Genomic DNA, 21,243 nt, shown 5'->3' with positions numbered 1-21,243 from the left:
CCTTCAACCAGCTAGGCATTGAAGGAACGTATCTCAAAATAATAGCCATCTGTGACAAACTCACAGCTAACATCATACTAAATTGGGCAAAAACTGGAAGCATTCCCCTTGAGAACTGGAACAAGACAAAGATGTCCACTCTCACCACTCCTATTCAACATATTAGGTTGGCGCAAAAGTAATTGTGGTGAAAAGTATTTAATGGCAAAAACTGCAATTACTTTTGCACCAACCTAATAGTACTGGAAGTACTGGCCAGAGAAATCGAGCAAGAGAAAGAAGTAAAAGGCATCAAACAGGAAAATAAGTCAAATTATCTCTCTGGCAGATGATTCTATACCTAGAAAACCCTAAAGATTCTGACAAAAGGCTCCTAGAACTGACAAATAACTTCAGTAAAGTTTCAGGATACAAAATCATTGTACAAAAACTAGTACCACTTCTATATAACAATAACATTCAAAAGGAGAGGCAAATCAAGAATGCAAGAATGTATTCCTATTTACAATAGACACACACATACTCACAACTTAGGAATACATCTAACCAAGCTGATGAAAGATCTCTACAAGGAGAACTACAAAACATTGCTAAAAGAAATCATCGATGACACAAACAAATGGACAAACCATACATGCTCATGGACTGGAAGAAACAATATCATTAAAATGGCCATACTGCCTAAAGCAATCTATGGAGTCAATGCTATTCCTATTAACCAATGTCATTTTTCACAAAACTAGAAAAAACTATTCTAAAATTCATTGGGAACCAAAAAAGAGCCAAGAAAGCCAAAGCAATCCTAAGCAAAAAGAACAAAGACATAAGATTACTTGACTTCGAAAAATACTATAAGGCTACTGTTACCAAAATGGCGTGGTAATGGTACAGAAACAGACACATAGATCAATGGAACAGAACAGAGAACCCAGAAATAAAACCAAACACCTGCAGACATCTAACCTTTGACAAAGTCAGCAAAAATAAGCAGTAGAGAATGGACTCCCTAATCTGTAAATGTTGCTAGCTAGCCATATGCAGAGGAATGTAGAGAGCTAGCCATAAGGAGAGGAATGAAACTGGATCCCTACTTTTTACCATAAAAAATTAAAATGGATTAAAGATTTAAATGTAAGACCTCAAACCATATGAATCCTAGTAGAAAATCTAGGAAACACCATTCTGGACATTGGCCTGGGGAAAGAATTCATGACTGAGTCTTCAAAAGCAACTGCAACAAAAACAAAAATTGACAAGTGGGACCTAATTAAAAGAACTTCTGGACAGTAAAACTATCAACAGAGTAAACATCCTACTGAACAGGAGACAATATTCACAAACTTTGCATGCAACAAATGTTTAATATCCAGAATCTATATGGAACTTAAATAATTGAACAAGCAAAAAATAACCTCATCGAAAAATGAGCAAAAGACATGAATAGACACTTCTTAAAGACATACAAGTGCTCAATAAACATGAAAAAATGCTCCATATCACTAATCATCAGAGCAATGCAAATCAAAACCACAATGAGATACCATCTCACACCACTTAGAATGGCTATTACTAAAAAGTCAAAAAACAACAGATGCTGGTGAGGCTATGAAGAAAAGGGAATACTGATACACTGTTGAGGGGAATGCAAATTATTTTGGCCACTGTGAAAAGCAGTTTGGAGACTTCTCAAAGAACTTAGAACTACCATTTGACCCAGCAATCCCATTACTGGGTATATATCCAAAAGAAAACATCATTCTGCCAAAAAGACAAGAGGCACTTACATGTGCATCATAGCACTGTCCCCAATAGCACAGAAATGGAATCAATCAATCTATGTGTCCAACAATGCATGGATAAAGAAAATGTGGTACGTATTAGGCATGGAGTACTATACAGCCATAAAATGAACAAAATCATGTCCTTTACAGCAACATGGATATTGCTAGAGGCCATGATCCTAAGTGAATTAATGCAGGATCAGAAAACCAAATACAACATGTTCTTAATTATAAGTGGGAGCTAAACATTAAGTACTCATTGACACAATCATGGCAATAACAGAAATTTGGTACTGCTAGAGCTGGGAGAGAGGGAGATTATAAAGGTTGAAAAGCTATCTATTGTGTATTATGCTCAGTACCTGGGTGACAGGATCATTAACACCCCAAACCAGCATCATGCAGTATATCCAGGTATCAAACCTGTACATGTAACCCCTGAATCTAAAATAAAAGTTAAAAAAGGGAGAAAAATTACAATTTACCCGCCGTTTGGTTGATATTTAGGTTCATTTACTTCCATTTATTCTCAATGTTAGGAGATTGCTTTATTTTTTCTTTTGGTTTAAAGTTTAATCTAAACCATTTGTGTAGTTCCAAAGTCAAAACTATGAAAAAGTACTGTACATTGAAAAAGAGTTTGCTTGCATATTTGTTCCTGCATCCCATTCTCTCCCTCCTTAATTGGTAATACTTTTTTATTAGTCGTTAGTTTATGCTTGTATTATTTCTTCTTCAGAATATTAGCAAATGTGTTTGTATTTTACACAAAAGGGGTCATACATTTACTCTTCTGTACCTTGTTTTATCCACTTAAAATTGCATATTTTTGTATATATTTTAGGAATAGATAGATCCCTAGGTGTGGATATGCTAGGTCAAAGGGCAAATCCATATAAAATTTTACGAGATATTGACAAATTTCCTTTAATAGAGTTGTATTATTTTGTGGTTGAGAAAATTTTAAAAACAAGGATTTCCTAGTCTCGGATCTACTGAATCAGAACTTGGAGATACGGTTTCTCAGCTGTGTTGGATGATTACCCAGGTTTGGGGAGTTCATTCCAAAGGAAATTTTAAGGCTGACAATGTATTGCTCATTTGATATGTGTTAGGTACTGTGCTAGACACTGGTGAGAGAAATTCCAAGAAAAATATATTTTTCCCTGGGCAATCCCAGTGACTGGATAGTTGGAGAGAAGCATTTAAAACAAATCATTATAATGTGATTATTGGTATAGTTGAGATGTATAACGGGGTTAAGGGACAAAAAAAGAGTCAATGCCTATGAGAATTGTACCTAGAATAGATTGGGATTAACTGTTTATAATAAAAGCAGAAGTATGCATTTAGCAAATTATTTATGAAACTGACTTAATGTAGTCTCTTTTCCTGAAAAGAAAATAATGAGTTTAACCTGAACTTAACCCATCTGTATTTGCTTCATTTCTTGTTTTATTTTTTGATATAGCTTCAAATTTTCAAGTTGGGTCTTCCATGGACATTTCTGGAGATTTTTGAACCTAAAATCATAACAGCATAACATAATGATATTTCAATGTTAAAATCAGACCATAATCATTGGCATTCTGTGCTCTGCATAAAATAAATAATGTCATTCATATAGTTGACAGGAGAAAAGATAAAAGTCAATAAAAAGAGAATTATTTATTAAAAAGATCTAATGTTACAAGAACAGTACACAGAACTATTATTTGACTGTGCCTTCCACATGGTATATACCTTATATATAGTATATATACAGATCGTACACAGTATATTTAACAGTTTGACATGGGGTCCACAGTACCTTCATTTGGGTATGCAAAACTTTTGCTTTCATGAAATTTCGTATTACAAGGACTGTTGCTTTCTTCATATTCAATTGACATTATACAAAAATACAGTCTCTTTAGTGATTTAAGACTGTGGTTACTATCCCATAGAAGAAAAAATTCAGTACTGTAGCTGAAAAATAATGTACCTTGATAAGAATGCTCTTCTGATTTCTACAAAGTAACAGATATGTAGCACATAAGTACATAAACATTGAAAACCTGTTTTCTAAATAGGTTTATGATGCAAAATACATATTCTGTGTATGTTAAGTAAAAACATTCCATATCTCTGATTCCTGTAAGAATACAACATCAGACATTCTACGTGTAAATACTCTGTCAGATATGTACCATCCGTCAGCTAATTAAAAATATTGGTTAAATTTGTCATTTTATTTGTTTAATATTTTACTGGGCTTTGCTTTCTGAGAGTGTAAGTAAGAAGTTGATTCTTAAAGTCCTTCACTAAATCTGGTTTACATCACCATGGAAAATGAAGACAATGGCTTGATTCATGAAATACATAAAATTATTTTGCATTAAAAATATTCTTTCTGCCTTTTTTTTTCCAGATGCACAATTCATTCATGAAAGTTACACTATACTTGGGAGAGCTCATGTTTTGTCAGCTAACCAATTAAGCATCCCTGTTTTTGCAAAGTCCAAAGTCCAGCTTCTCCCACTTTAAAGGAGGTGTTCAAGAAAGGCTACTTAGTCATAATTACTTACTTACAGGCTTAAATATTTACCATCTGTAGTACTTACTATAATATCTATTGACCGAGTCTTTCTTTTAACTCATTTCTTATTTGTTTAGGGTGTCTTACATAATTTTCCCCCAAGAGAATATGTAACCTACATACAGACTTTTCCTGTGGCTCTGAAACTATTATTTTAGGATGTTGAGAACAGAAACTTCAATCACTCCTCTGATTCTACAAGGATTAACCTTGAGAGCTAGCAATTTGAGCTCCATATTGTTTCATTTTGCTTGTTATTAATGAAGCAAATACAATTAAGTTTAAAGTATATAAAATTATAAAACTATTTTTTGTTCTCATGTTAACATCACCTATAAAACCATAATTTTTCCAGGCTCTTCTCTGGCATATGACTTTGCAGTAACTGTCCTTTCCTGCATTTGCATGGGTATGATGCCAACTCTGGCACATTCTCATGTTTGTTAGAACTTCTTTAAGATATCTTCAAGTAGAAAATTTTCATCTCGTTTTCCAACAGCTCTCTAAGATCTATCAGGCTCAAGTTGACTCTTCGAAATAGCAAATAAGGATTACTTCCCAAGCCACAGAATCAAACAGTGCATAGCTGGCTAGACTAGCCGAATCCCTGTACTGATGCCATGTTTCCACAGCTTAATTAAAAATTCAATTTATCCAAGAGAGACTGTCTTTATTTTACTAGTTGATTTTATCAGTGGTATGTGATGCATGGAACTGTTTTTAAAAATCAAAATTTATTTGTTATGCTTGAACCATTTTAATCTACAGACTATGCATAATTATTTCCACAACACATTTTCATTGTCCTTAAAATTTTTGCAAAATTTTGCAATTAGAAGAAAACCTTGGACCTACTTCAACATCTGCTTTGGCAGTAGGTAAAGAAATGGAAACGCTGTGTCCCATACTCTTCTCATTTTTAAGTTAGCACCCGTGGCAGCATGTCTGCAGTTTTTAGTGATCATATTTTTTGGTGATGTTAAACCATCTTTTATTATTAAAAATAAATATTTATTTTATTTGCTGCTAGATAACATAGTACTTTATGAAAAACAATAGCACTAAAATTCATTTGGACTCAGTTTCTATTTATCTTGCACTAATGTAAATGGCTTATTCCCTACCCTAATAACTTGCTCTAGGGGTGCATATAGAATAGCATATTGACAAATCTTGCTATTTCACTATGCAATCATACAATATTTTTCAAGAAAATTTTTGTGTACTTATCTTATAATGGACCACATCACTGAAGCATTTTTCGTATTTCCTGCTGGTTTGGAAATTGAGATATTCAGCCAAAGGGAAAATGAAAAACACTGAACTCAGTCTTAAGCAAACTTTTCATTCTCACTTTTGCATTTGTCTTAAAACAGATCTGCTAAAGGCCAGTTACTTAACAAATGGATGGCACACACTCGTAGTCATAGATATAAAATAAAATCCAAACATATTAAAAAAGTAAAGAATACATTTGACAGAAATTACCTTTGCTTACAAAAATTCATTACATACAATCTGCATATTTTTTACTGGACTAAGAACTGTCCTCTCCATTTACAAAAACCAAAGAGAAACCTGATGGATAAGTAATATTTCCCCCCTAACCTCCTGTGAGTTCACCATGTATAGTTCCAAGTTTTTAAAGCTCAAGCTCATCTCAGGATCCTGGTTCTCCACTTATACTACACTCTATTCACTGCTGTTATCAAGCTAAAGCGAACAAAAGCAAATTAAGTCAGCGGTTTTCACCAGGAGGCTGAAGGAATCATCAATGCCAAGAGCAACGTGACTGATGATGAAGATGTGGAGAGAGTGTGAAGGGTCGACTGAGCACTTGTGATTTTTCCACCTGTGAAAAAAAAAGCATCAAATGGAGCAAATTATTTTGGTTTTGCTTGAGCTAGGCCAGAATTGCTTTTAGTATGTAAGACTAATGAGTGCAAGATTGGTCCTGTTTCTGATAAGAGTGTTCTTTGTATTTATAAAATCAGACGTTATCTGAGGTTCCCAAAGTTATATAGAAGGGACAAGGATATATGAGATATTGTATTGAAAAGGTGATGTCATGTCTAACAAACATATCCAGTCAGGAGATTTAATTTTCACCAATGATGAAAATATTCCAAATTCAGATATAAAAATAAAATAATTTTGATAGTGCACAGTTCGGAAAATGGAGCAAAAATAACAAAAGCTTGTGGCAATATGAATTCCTAATTTACAGTCATGAGCTGCATAATGACATTTCAGTTCACCATGGACTACATATTTGATGGTGGCCCCGTGAGATCATTATGGAACTGAAACATTCCTATTGCCTAGTAATGTTGTAGCAATTATAACATTGTAATGCAATACGTTACTCAGATATTTGTGGTGATGCTGGCATAAACAAACCTGTTCTGCTAGTTATATGAACGTATAATGTACAGTATTTAATTGATAATGGTAACAAATGATACCTGTTATTTGGCTTATGTATTTACTATTTTTTTTTTTTTTTTTTTTGAGATGGAGTCTTGCTTTGTCGCCCAGGCTGGAGTGCGGTGGCGCCATCTCGGCTCACTGCAAGCTCCGCCTCCCGGGTTTACGCCATTCTCCTGCCTCAGCCTCCGGAGTAGCTGGGACTACAGGCGCGCACCACCAAGCCCGGCTAATTTTTTGTATTTTTAGTAGAGACGGGGTTTCACTGTGTTAGTCAGGATGGTCTCGATCTCCTGACCTCGTGATCCGCCCGCCTCGGCCTTCCAAAGTGCTGGCATTACAGGCGTGAGCCATTGCGCCCGGCCCTGTATTCACTATTCTTTTAGTAATTATTTTAGTGTACTCCTACTTACAGAATAACAGTTAACTGTAAAACAACTTCAGGCATGTCCTTCGGAAGGGCTTCCAGAAGGAGGCATTATTATCACAAGAGATGATAACTCCATGCGTATTATTGCCCCTGTAGACCCTCTAGTGAGACAGGATGTGGATATGGAAGACCAATATTGATGATTCTGACCTAGGGCTAAGCCTACACTAATGTGTATATTTGTGTCTTAGTTTCTAACACAACAGTTTAAAAGGAAAATAATATAAAATAAAATAAAAAGTTTATAGAACACAGATATAAAGAAAATGTTTTTTACATCTGTATTATGTATGTGTTTTAAGTGTTACCACAAAAGAGAGAAAAAGTTAAAAAATTTTAAAAATTTATAAAGTAAAACAGTTACAGTAAGCTAAGTTTAACTTATTAGAGAAAAAATTGATTTTATAAATGTAATATAAATATTGCCTAAATATACAGTGATTATAAAGTCTACGACAGTGTGCAATAAAGTCATAGGCCTTCACATTCACTTGGCAATCACTCAGTGACTCACCCAGAACTTACAACCCTGCAAACTCTGTTCCTGTTAAGTGTCCTATAGAGGTACACCATTTTTTATCTTTTATACTGACTGTATCTTTACTGAATTTTTCTATGTTTAGATACACAAATAGCATTGTGTTACAATTACCTACAGTATTCAGTGCAGAATCATGTTGTGTATATATATGGCCTAGGAGCAATAGGCTATACCATATGCCTTAGGTATGTAGTAAGCTATACCATCTAAGTTTGTGTAAGCATACTCTATGATGTTCACACAGTGAAATTGCCTAAGGATGCATTTATCAGAACTTACCCTCTTCATTAAGAAATACGTGACTATGATTACTCTAGTAAATTTTAAAATCTAATAACATTATTTTATTTACTGAATTTATTGATGTGTCCTTGATTGACTGTTTCAGTTGAGTGAGCTTAAATTCTAGGTTCTCATGCCAAACTTCGCAAAACATGGTGATCTTTCATTACTCTTTCTTACACCCAGGAGAGGTTCTTTTATGAGACTAAAACATTGTATGCAGCTAATATATTAGAATCGCTTTGGGATTAAACTGACTGATCCAAGGTTGATTAGTCTGAAGTAGTTTTAATAGCCCTACATAACCACAAACGAAATGACTTTTAGATATTAACTTCAGGAACGGTTCTTCAAGCCAGAAGCCTTCTGAAGCATCATGATCATAATTGATTATTTAATAAACGCTTATTGTATGTCACATACTGTACAAAGCCTTTTATATATGTTATCTTAATTGATCCTCATAACATTCCTATAGGGTAAATACAATTATTTATTCCCCTCTTGCAGATGGAGCTGGGGCTTAGAAAGGCTGTGAACTTGCTTAAAGTAATTGAGGTAGGAGTTCGTGGATTTAGATACTTGTGTATTATCTCTTAAAACAATGATTGGCCTTAGTTAAAACCCTAATAATAATAATATAATCTACTACCCAATTGCTGAAATCTTCTGTCAAGGTAATCCTCTCTGGCTAGACTGAGTGTAATGGGATTTGGGGGGTAATTTTAGTTGCAAAGATAGAGTCTGAATTTATTTTCTTGATACTTAAGAGCCAGAGAATAATTTGGTAAACACACACATGCGCGTGCGTGCACACACACACACACACAAATGCAAAAACCAGTAAGTCTTTGAAAACTTTTACAGCTAATACACTACTAGAACTTATCAATCAACATATTGGAGAATGTTGCATATATTTCAACTTGTACAAAATGGGGTTATTGTGACGCATATAGCCACTTGTGAACCATAAGAAAGGCAAGATGACAAGACTCACTGGAGTCGTATGTGCATGCTTAATAAATAAAAAATGTGAAAACATCCTTTCTAGCTATTGGGAGTGGCTGCATCTTAATTTACATGACACTTTTATAAAAATATCTCACTTTCAGAATGCTAAGTAGGGTCTGTATCTCAAATTCCAAATACAATCTACAAACTAAAACATATTAATGTGATATAGCAAAACAACCCCACAAAACAACAGAAAGAACAATATTAGACTAAGTTCTAGCCTCAGCTATAAAACTAACTAGCTGTTTCACCTGAGAAAGTCATTTGATATCTTAGGCATTTGGTTTTCACAATATGATAAAAATGAAACCAATCATGACTCAGGGTCTGAGTCTAAGGTAGACAATAGTGTAAGAGTTTCCTCTATTGAAACTCAGGAAGTGGGTTGCACTGGCCAAAATGTTATTAACTGAAATATAAAAGTTGATAATTTTTTTCTTGGCATAGAAGTTACAATTTAAAATATCAATGGGTGAATTAAGATATCATAAGTACTTCCAAGGTTGAGGCTGATCTTATTCAGATAATACTACAGAATCTGATTGTGTTAGAGTTGAAAGTAACCTTAGAGAGTCAGAGAAGAATAAAATACCTAACTCAAAAGTTTGCTGGAAAGATAAAATAATATATAGAAAACACTTAGTTTAATGCCAGGAACACGATGAGGCCTCAGTAAATGCTCACTGTATTGCTGTCTAGGAATTTGACGTGCTGAAGCAAGAGGAAGGTTGTCGTATATTTTGCTTTTCAGGAAACAGTCTTTTAAGATGCTCTTGAAAATTCAGCTCCCTCATCTGAACAGTTCAATTGTGAAATAATTAATGCGGAGATATTATAACTGTTCTTGCTGTTGAAACTATACTTTCATAAATGAATCATAAAGCATATTAAATTTTCATGTGACCACAATAAAATTTAAATCTTTCCACCAGAATTTCTGAAAAAGTCAGATTTCTCCCATCTTATGTTTTGTATTTTTAACTAGTCATTTAAATATACTTTTAGGTGTACTGAAAAGTCATGAGACTAAGGAATTCACCCGGATTCCTTAAATGTTGACAGTTTATCATTCTCGCTTTATTATTATTTCTATACATACATCCATTTTTCTGAAACATTTGAAATGAAATTTCAGATATGATGTGCCTTTTCCTCTAAATATGTTAATGTATAGTTCCTAAAAATAAGGCTTTTAACAATATAACCACAGTACAGTTTTAAAAAAAATAATGTTGATGTAATATCTAATTTACAGTTATGCAAATCTTATCAATTATCAATAATGTTCCTTATCCTGTATTTTTATGTGAGACCTTATCAAGTATCATAACTGGCAGCTAAATTATGAAGACACATGGACATATAGAGGGGACCAGCACACACTAGGGTTTATCAGAGGGTGGAGGTTGGGAAGAGGGAGAGGATCAGGAAAAATAACTAATGGGTACTAGGGTAAATACCTGGGTGATGAAATAATCTGAACAACAAAACCCCATGACACAAGTTTAACTGTGTAACAAACCTGCACATGTACCCCTGAACTTAAAAAGTTAAAAAAAATTATCAAGTATTACGTCAATAGCTTTTCCTCAAAGTTCCAGTCTGTTTCATTCTTTTCTGCACTGTATTTATCTACCATTTCATGGTGGCATAAAAGAAATCATAAGCAATGCCTCTGGTCTGATTTCAAGTTGATGAATAAGTTAAATAGCACAGGGCCACATACAGAGCATGACGGGACACTTCCCTGTAGGTTGATAATTCTGCTTGGCAATGATTGCTCAACAAATGATGTTCCTAATTACCCACTAATTGTAATGAGAAAATGTTATATAATGTTCTCATAAAATTGTCTAATACTTTTAAAATTAGGAATTTGCATATCTAAATCTTTGCTGCTTTTTTTGACTACCTCTATGAAATGGTTACTTTCTTCTAAATTTCTAAAATCTCGCTTCCTTTAATCAGTTTTTCCTTTGCTTATATAATAATGATGGTGGTCGGTGGCTCAAGCCTGTAATCCCAGCACTTTGGGAGGCCGAGACGGGTGGATCACGAGGTCAGGAGATCGAGACCATCCTGGCGAACACGGTGAAACCCCGTCTCTACTAAAAAATACAAAAAACTAGCGGGGCGAGGTGGCGGGCGCCTGTAGTCCCAGCTACTCGGGAGGCTGAGGCAGGAGAATGGCGGGAACCCGGGAGGCGGAGCTTGCAGTGAGCTGAGATCCGGCCACAGCACTCCAGCCTGGGCGACAGAGCGAGACTCCGTCTCAAAAAAAAAAAAAAAAAAAAAATAATAATAATAATGATGGTGGTGGTGAAGATACGTGGTTTTGGAAACAATCATACCCAGGTCTTGATCCTGGTTCTGAAACTTAGTAATAGTGTGGTCTTAGGCAAGTTACTTAAACATTTTCTGCAAAACAGTAAAAATGTCACCTATCTCATATGATTGTTACTAAAATTAGATGATGTATGTAAAGCACTTTTGACCATGCCTGACATATAATAAGGGTCAGTGAAAGCTAGCAATTATTAATATTGCTAATAATAATGTTCAATAAAATTTATAATTTGTTTGGAAATCAATAAATATGACCAAATTTTAATTTTAAAAGCTTCCCTTTAAACTCCTTATTTTCTAACAATAAAGGCAATCAAAACAACAGAAACGTAGGTATGTCAAAACCAGTGTAATATCAGTTTAAAAGCCATACTCCAAAAACCAAATGGCCAGCAAGGTACTACTTGAGACCAGGATAGGCAAGGACATTTCACAAATCAGTACATTCTAATGAAAATGTCAACTCCTTTCTAGATTTTTAGAAATTCTGCAATTGTGAGCAGATTACTATGGTTCATATTAATCAGAAGATAATATAAAAATCAGAGAGGAGAAACCCCTCAAAATCTCTGAACCATGAAATCTATCACATCCTCAATTTTGAGGAGTTTCATACCATCTTGTAATTGTTGGTTGTCAGCAAATTAAACCTACTATGTCAAAACTCACCTGAATATGATGGTACCCTAATTTGAGAACTAGCTGTTCCATCTCCTCCTTCACTATATGCTCGAACTTCAATAATGTAGATTCCAGCATCTGGGAGTGGTACTACTGCTTGAAGTTTCTGTGTTTCAATAACTTGGCTGTTGCTGTGACCCTCTTGCCTATAAAAAACCTATGAGTAACAACAGAGGTTTAGACATTTGATATGAAAGATTACAAATGCACATTGACTACCTACTGAGCACCACATTCTGAGATAAGCACAAGAAGCTTACAGTTTAGACAGATACACAAGCAAATGTAATGCATGTGCAATGTACTGCAGTAGAAGTATACAAAAGGGCCATGGAGGTACAGAAGAGAGTTTAATTTTGTCTAGGGGTTTAGTGAAGGCCTTCCAGAGGAAGTGATGTCTGAACTACATATTTAAATATGATACAGTGGACCACTTGGAGAAAGGGAGGAGATTTCCAGAAAGAGATAAGATAAAATGAATAACTACATCTAAGCAATAAGGAACAATGGCATGAGGGTAAGGAATGGAGAGGGGATATATGGGAATAGCGAGGAATGAGGCTAGAGAAGTAGGTAGAGAGGAGGCAGATCATGGAGAGTCTGTTATGCTTGGTTATTGAAATGAACAATATTGTAAGGGAGTTTAGAAAGCTCATCTTCAAATAGTTTGAAAGGAGTAAAGAGAAAATTTGTTAAACATATAAATAATAAATCCTTAACAATGTAGGAAACAGTTGAAAGTGAAAATTTTATTTTTTAAAGTTTTACTTTTATAGTGGTTTGCTTTTTGGTGAAATCAGCATTTGGATACACTGTGTAGCAAGGCTAAAGCTTTTTAGACATCTGTTGTGGTATCATAATTAAACATGCATGCACGGAAAACAGAATTTTGGAACTGCAAATCAGGACACAGGATAATCCTTTGTTTACATATTAAAAAATGACGTCCATAAAGTTTAGGTGACTCGTACAAGACCATGTGGCTAGTTAGGGTAGAAATCTCATCAGAAGATTTATATTTGATAATCACTTCAGAGCTATTTTACTATATTGTACTATTACTTATGTGCCTCCAAAAATAGTCAAGTAAAATTTGTTTGGTATAGTCAAGTAGCAGCAGTTAAGATGTGTTTAAATGTATTTTTATTAGGTTCATTCTTTTTTGTGCTTTTTCATAATTGGTGTTGTAAGTGTGTAATGGAAAGAAAAATCGCTTTGTATTCATACAGATCTGGATACAAAACAACTTCCTACAAACATAGCAAAAGAAAACGAAATCTCCTATACCGTCCTGGCTTGGACAATTTGGGCAAGTTACTAACTTTTGTAACTTCAATTTATTCTACTGTATGGTAGAGATAATAATAACAATTTTAGGGTTTTTAGGGGAGTAAAATGAGAAAGTGCATGTAGACTACCTAGCACAGGACCTGGTGCGTGATAAGCTTAATAAGAGAAAGCTACTCCTTCTGTTGCCATCATTGTTTATTCACCGTTAAAGGGTTGGTATTTCAAGTGCATCATACAATATGAACTGACTTGGGAAATTAGACAAAAATCGATATATCTTTTCTTATGGAAAATGTGTTTTGAGCTTGAATTAACTTACATACAAAAAACCCAAACAATTCTTTAGAGAAACAGTATTTCCACATATTGAAGCTTGCGTGTACTTGATCCCTCTGAATTCTAGTAATAAACGATCCCTCCATTTCACTTCCTTTTTTTTTTTTTCATTTAATTTTAAATCTGCTTCACGTTCTTGGGAGGGAAGTGAATTCTCCATTTAAGTGTGATGTGCAAAAATGGCATCTATTGAAATCCTTATTATAAAGGATGCTATAGTCTCAGTGTAAATGCAAGTTGATAACAGTATCACCAAACATTTACTGGACATCTCATGCAGGCCGGGCATGAGTGCTACATACTGGCATCATAGAATAAGATCACATGGTTATGGTCTTCCTGGCATTTATAGTCTAATATTGAAGGAAGACAATGCAATGAAGCATGGTATGTACTGCAGTGGGAAATATATTTGATATTATAGTAATGCACAAAGTGGGTACTTAGTCAAGATTGGGGAAATCGGGAACACTTCCTGGAGGATGCCTTAAGCAGCTTTTGTCTTAAAATGTGACAAATATATCTGTATTTATGCTTTTGATTTGCATGGAGCATCGTGATGAATTAGAATTCTGATCATGTGAGGTAATTGGAAAGCAAATTTATGGGAATGGGAAAGTATGTAAATTGGTGAGGATTGGCAGGAGAGTGACTATTTTAGAGGACACTGTTATTATGATTCAATAAATTACAATTCTTATGACAAAGAAAAATACATCCAGCAATGCATATCTAATGTTCTAGAGTTGAAGAAAAATTTGTGGATCAGTTGAGATTTAGGATTAAAAGGTAAAGACAGGGAAAAAAATCAGTGGTATCAAAAGGAGTCTGAGATTAAGTGTGGCCTTTTAGCAATATATCCAGGGAGATGGAGTGCTAAACATATATGTAGATCTACTAAGTGAAAAGATACATTAAATTAATAGTTAATCTTCAGTGCTTTAGAGAATATTGGCTTATTTAAAAATCCTGATTTAGAAAAGATGAATGAGAATGAGAACTGTGAGAAGGTTAAGGAGTTATCAAGACATGTAAAAAATAGTTATTGACAGTAAGGAGTCCGATGAGTTCTTAGAGAATATGGACATTCATAGATTGACAGTTGCAATGACAGCTATGTTTATGTATAAAGGAAATTGTGTAATGTATTGTGTCAAGGCTATTCTCAAATTTTGGTATTAAAAAAAAAACGGAGAGCAGTGGGTTATCCAAAGAGATGATCCTAAATAGAAAATGTGGTATTGCTATTCTCAAAAGCTTGATCTGGAAATGGCTATTCTATATGTTTGATGGTAGTAGAATATTGAGGTGAGTGTGCTAAACATATAACAGAATAAAGTTTTGCTGGTTATACCCAAAGTACTCCTGAGAAGGATGGCTCATATTAAGAGAAAAGCCTATTCCTCTACTGAGCATCTTGGAAACAGTTGATGGGTACAACTGCCCTTCATAAAACAGGGTGAGGAACCTACAGCCTCAGTCACAATGGGATGGGTAGGAAGGAGTCCGTACGACAATGGAAGTTAGATAAATAGAAGCTGGGAGACACAGTTTCAGTGAGAGAAGTCACTGCATGAAGGTTGGCTGAACACAGTTATAACGACAAGACTTTCTTTTGGGCCCTTTGCAGATGTTTGCTTGTATGTTGTTCCTTTCTAACTCTATCTCCCCGGCATTTTCAAAAAGTCTGCTTCATATATATGCTGGATATGACATGAACCATTTCTGTTTGAATTATTTAAAATTCTGAAAATTTTCAGGCATAAATGAATGTAAAGAGGATACTATAATGAACCTCATTTAAAAAGACTCATATATGACTTAACTTGGATGATAGGTAAATGAGGATGATAGGTAAACACAGAAAAGAAGGCTGAGTCTCATATTTAGAGTGACTATAAGATGAAGGGGCCGGGCGCGGTGGCTCAAGCCTGTAATCTCAGCACTTTGGGAGGCCGAGACGGGCAGATCACGAGGTCAGGAGATCGAGACTATCCTGGCTAACACGGTGAAACCCCGTCTCTACTAAAAAAAAAATTACAAAAACCTAGCCGGGCATGGTGGCGGGCGCCTGTAGTCCCAGCTACTCGGGAGGCTGAGGCAGGAGAATGGTGTGAACCCGGGAGGCAGAGCTTGCAGTGAGCTGAGATCCGGCCACTGCACTCCAGCCTGGGCGACAGAGCGAGACTCCGTCTCAAAAAAAAAAAAAAAAAAAAAAAAAATGTGAAGGAAGAGCTGCAGAATAAAAGAAATCAGAGACTAGAGTGGCTATAGACTACAGTTCCCAAGAAGCTGGAGAAATACAGGGAAGGGCCTCAAAGTTCCAGTGGGTATGTAAAACAGTATCAACCCAAGTGTACATATATCTCAGGAATCTGGAAGCTCAGCTGATATCTCAGTTGCATAAACAAATGAGAACCTCTGTTTGTATCTGATATGGTTTGGCTGTGTTCCCTCCCATATCTCCTCTTGAATTGTAGCTCCCACAATGCCCACGTTTTGGGAGGGACCTGGTGGGAGGTAATTGAATCATGGGGGCAGGTCTTTCCCGTGCTATTCTCATGATAGTGAATAAGTCTCATGAGATCTGACTGTTTTATAAAGGGGAATTTCCCTGCACAAGTATTCTCTTGTCTGCTGCCATGTGAGACATTGCTTTCATCTTCCACCATGATTGTGAGGCCTCTCTAGCCACGTGGAACTGTGAGTCCATTAAAACTCTTTCTTTTATAAATTGCTCAGTCTTGGGTATGACTTTATTAGCAGTGTGAAAATGGACTAATACAGTATTGATGGATTGTGTAATAACTAATAAACTTTGGGCCTGATTTTCTTCTATTTGCCCCAGCTTTGTAAACAGGTAAAAAGTAAAGGTGGGTGAGGGGAGGTATATGGTGAAGGGGTTGTATATCTAGGAAAGGCTATTTTCTAGATATAGACTTGAAAAACTAATAGTTTTCACTTGGATTATAGCCTGAGGTCCTGAATTCTTTCTAACTGCTTGAGTATTTTCTGAAGGGATAACAGTTTCTGTTTGTGGGGAAGAGGACATTTGCTGAAGTGAAAGCATAGCCCCTGAACATTCAGTTTTATTTTCCCTTTCACTCAAGCATAAGTCTGTGTGAAGAAAATAAGGTGGAGATAAAATGGTTGTTTTACTTTATAATCTGGGTAAAGTACTTTCATGGTGTAAAGAAAAAAAATTTCCATTTTCAAGATCATTAAAAATTATGGCTGAATATACTTTAGTCCATATGTTTCTTTTTGGCATTTCTTTAGTAACACCAGTAATGGTGAGTCTTAACATCATGTGCTACAATTAGTAAGGATTCTAGATAGAGACCCCAAATTATAGGAGTTGTATAAATAAAATGTTATTTGTTTAAAAACTTTTATTTGAAAACAATAAGTCAAGGTAGGAAAACTTTTATTTGAAGTTTTTATTTCACTTTCCCAATCATTTATAAATAATGTGTTAATAAAATAGGCAGTTGATTCTGAATTGGGGAATGTAAATACAACAGAATAAATAAAGTGACACGTTTACTGACCTGAGGAAAAGTCATAAATATGCTAAATAAATTACCAAATTGGATTCAACTTCTCAAATGGAAAGTTATTTTGAGTGGAAATAATTTGTATTATTATTTGGTACAATAGGGGGTGTCTGCAACAGATAATCCTTTCCAATACCTTGCTGGTTCTCTATGTGTCTCTGTTCCTTACTTGTTAATGGAAGGTGTGATATCTTGAAATTATTGCTATTAAATCTGAATTTCTTAAGCAAAATTCCAAGAAGCCCAGGATCTCTTAGACAATCTCAAAAATAAATCTGAAAAGTTTCACCACTAGGTACTGCTTAATGTTTATCTGAATGAATTCAATTTTAATGTGTTACCTATTGGGCAGTTATATATGGTTCAATTCCATCTATCTTTCATGATATTCTTGGTCACTTTTGAAGGCTCTGACAAGATTTTGTGGTAGGGAGACCTCTTTTTTTTTTTTTCCTCCTAACATCTGTTAACAAAATTTCTGTTATCATCTTTCTCTGGTAATATCTGGTAGTTATATATGTTGCTGACACCTCAATGTCTGAAATTGAGTAAGAAAGTAAGATCTGTGATGCTATGGTTTTAATGTGTCCCCTGCAAAATCCAGGTGTTGCCAATGTGATAGTATTCAGAGGTGGGCCTTTAACAGGTGATTACATCATAAGGACTTCTCCCCTCATGAATAGGATTAATGCTCTTATAAAAAAGGCTTCTCATGGCTGTTGCCCCTTTTGCCCTTCTGCCTTCTGCCAAGTGAGGACACAGTGTTCCTCCCCTCTGGAGGATGTAGCTTTCAAGGCACCATTGTGGGAACCAAAATTGGACCCCCATCAGACACAGAATTTGCTGGAGCTTTGATCTTGGCACTCCCAGCCTTCAGAACTGAGAGAAGTAAATTTTTATTTTTTGTAAATAACCCAGTCCCAGATACCTGTTATAGCAGCACAAAAGGACTAAGACAATGCTTTCTTAGACAATGGGTGGCTCAAATGTCGAACTCTACTGTTTTATGCTACTTCTGTAGTTTACTTTCAAGACTTTATTAATGTAAGCTTTACAATTTTATAATGTACTGATATACATTTTTATAGTGTTCTTATATTCCATGGAAAATGGCAAAATAACTTTTAAAATTTCTAGAAGTATCAATGCATTTATTTGCCTGAAAGGAGTTCAACTACTAAAGATTAAAGGGCACTGTATTATTCCATTATATGATTTACTTTTTTACATTTTTTATTGATACATACTGAGGTACATATCTTCAGGGTAATATGATAATTTGATACATTTGTATCATGTGTAAAGATCAAATCAGGGTAATTGGGTTATCCATTACCTTAAATATTTATCTTTTTTTTTACGCTAAGAACACTCAAATTATTCTCATCTAGCTATTTTTAAGTATACAATAGATTATTAACTATATCACCCTTCTGATCTATCAAACACCAGATCTTATTTCTTCTATCTTATAGTGTATTTGTACCCATTGATTAACCTCTCTTTGTTCCTCACTCTCCTTTCCCCTTCCTGGTCTCTGATAACCACCAGTCTCTATGAGATCCAGTTTGTAGTACATTTTTTTCAGAATATCTATCCTGTATATAGCATCTTAACTCTACGAAATAATCATTTATTACATTATTTATGCACTGAGTATATGGCAAAAAAACCCACTTTTTCCTCCACATTTATTATGTTTTAATAACTTTCACAACCTAGAAGTCTCCCAGATAAATACTTTTCTAAGTTCTTCAATCTTAAACTGGACTTAACGTAAAAGATGGAATATATAATCCCTGCATCTTAAACCTCAGGCTTTAATCCCAAGTTCTCAGCCTCAAACCTACACACAATAAACATTTCCACTGATCCTTCCTGCTTGCAAAAGTGAAGTAGTTTGCAAAGACAGCGTGAAGATTAAGTGACCTCCCTTTTTAAAATTCCAATTAATTATGGAAACTCTCCCTTTCCCCGATTAGCAAGAAGTCTTCTGCCTCAAATGTTCCAAGAATCCTAGGGGCAAGTTCAGTCTTAATGGGTCAAGCCTGCCTCAAATGACCTTGTGGAAAGAGAAATGATTAGTGTCCTATGTCCCTATTTTATTAATTTTTGTAAGTGACACCCATTGTGCTTAAGAAGAGGTGGGCCGCTATTATAGTGGTGCCACTCGTGGTTGGCGGTAATTTTTGGGATGTAGTAGGAATCAAAAGGATTCCTAGTACAAAAGGCTTCTCCTTCTGAGTATCATGCCCAGCCCTGGTCATTCTATATTAGTGTGCACCTCCGGATGGTATAGTTCTTTAACTGCTGTGTGGGGATCCTTGCCAAGGGTGCAGTAGCTGCCTTCAACATCATACTCAGAAGAGGGGCTCCAAGCTTGTGTTCTCTGGGTTATAGCTCTTTAGTTTATATTCTCAGCTATTATTTCTAAATATATATTCCTGTCCCATTGGGTCTGTGTCAGGAGGAGCTTTCATCCTTGGCTGCCCTGTGAAAAACCGCCCTCTGAGGAGAATCCAAACTCTGGGTTAAGCCCAGTCCAGTCTGAAGTTCCCTTTCCCTCAGGGAGCCCTTCCTGTCAGCTCTTCTCTCAGTGGGGATTATCCCACTCTTCAGAAAGGTTCTGATAAGGTTTAGTTGCAAAGGAGAAGGTTTTGAGGTCTTATTCCATTTGTTGTCAGCAGACTCCTTCTATAAGAATCAATTCTTCCTTCTCAGGGATATAAGAAAGTGCAACCATTTCAAGAAATAAAAGGGAAAAAATATCTTTGGCAATGTGTGCCTACTTGTCATTAATTTATACATTGAAAGTGGATTATGCTAGTGATTCTTCCCCCAGCAACAAGGTATTCCAACGTGACTTGTGTTATCTTTATTAAGAGGGAACTGGAGGCAACTTTTCAAGATCAGTTTCTGTGTTAAAATTTTAAAAATTTTACCTAATGAGACATGCTCCTCCAATAACAGTAAGAAACAGTATCTGTTTTTTCATGAGAACATTTTACATGCCAAGCATTTTATACAAGTTCTTCTTTAGAAAATCCTGTATAATTTGTATTATTACTGCTATTTTAGCCATTTGTGATGTTAATAAAATAAAACTGAGAAAGTTTAAACAACTTGCTCAAATTACTCAACTAGGATTTGAGCTGAAGTCTATCTAAATCAGTGGCCAGTGATATTTTTTCCTCTAAACAACAACAAATGGCAAGGTTTTGCTGGAAAAAAAAATACATATTTGATAATACACATACATAAATAACTGCATAAGACATTTCTATCTGGGCCAACATTATTCATCCATTCTAGAAACATTAGGAACAAGAAATAAGATAAAGTCATTGCCTTTGAGGACTTCAGTCTGTTTGGGGAGACAGTTATATATAAAAAGTAAGAACAATGACTGGGATAGAGGTGTCAAATGTGAACAAAGAGTAGTGGCACCCAGCCTGGGATCCCTACGCCCAAGCTCAATCGAGTATTTTTCTAGTTATATGGTATTTCTCTATTCTCACTTGAAAGGTACTTAAACCTTATGAGCCTTCCAGTTGACCATACATGTTTATCTGGTTTTCTCTTGCATTCTACTTTGCCTCTCTAGTTTGGGATATTGTTCATTATAGTTCTAATGATTTTAGATTGATTCTTGAATGGTCCATCATATTTCTCACCTAACTGCTATCCCTAAGCATTAAACAGTATATTTGCCTAAGAGGAGAAGTTGTGAGGATATGGTCTTTCGGGGAAAGGTATAGAAAGAGAGGAGTAAGGGAATGGTATAGAAAATGACCCAACTGACCTCGCTGCAAAAGATTAAATTCAACATTCCCGATCATTACTGACAGATTTGTGTGTGTGTGTGTGTGTGTGTGTGCGCGCGCGCGTATGTCTGTGATCTAATTATAGTAGGTAACAAATGCTAGTTTGTGTAATATAATATTAATGGAAATTAATTTAAAATATTACATTTATAA

The 21,243-nt window shown here is 35.3% G+C and overlaps 1 protein-coding gene across 4 annotated transcripts in view; it reads right to left on the bottom strand.

Moving 5' to 3' along the window:
• Positions 1-3,424: 3,424 nt before the first annotated feature.
• Positions 3,425-21,243, bottom strand: part of LOC105484296 (contactin 5) — a 1,362,583-nt gene continuing 1,344,764 nt past the window's right edge. For all 4 annotated transcript variants that reach the window (XM_071075496.1, XM_011745800.3, XM_011745801.3 and 1 more), the window contains 2 exons: positions 12,072-12,240; positions 3,425-6,211 (listed from right to left, as the gene is read on the bottom strand). In XM_071075496.1, coding sequence (XP_070931597.1) covers positions 6,108-6,211; positions 12,072-12,240 — 273 coding nt within the window. In that variant the 3' untranslated portion in view covers positions 3,425-6,107. The remainder of the gene's footprint in view (positions 6,212-12,071; positions 12,241-21,243) is intronic.

This window comes from Macaca nemestrina, chromosome 12 (genome assembly GCF_043159975.1).
Source record: "Macaca nemestrina isolate mMacNem1 chromosome 12, mMacNem.hap1, whole genome shotgun sequence".
In the NCBI taxonomy this organism is placed as follows: Eukaryota; Metazoa; Chordata; class Mammalia; order Primates; family Cercopithecidae; genus Macaca; species Macaca nemestrina.
This window is presented reverse-complemented; position numbering and strand designations above follow the sequence as displayed.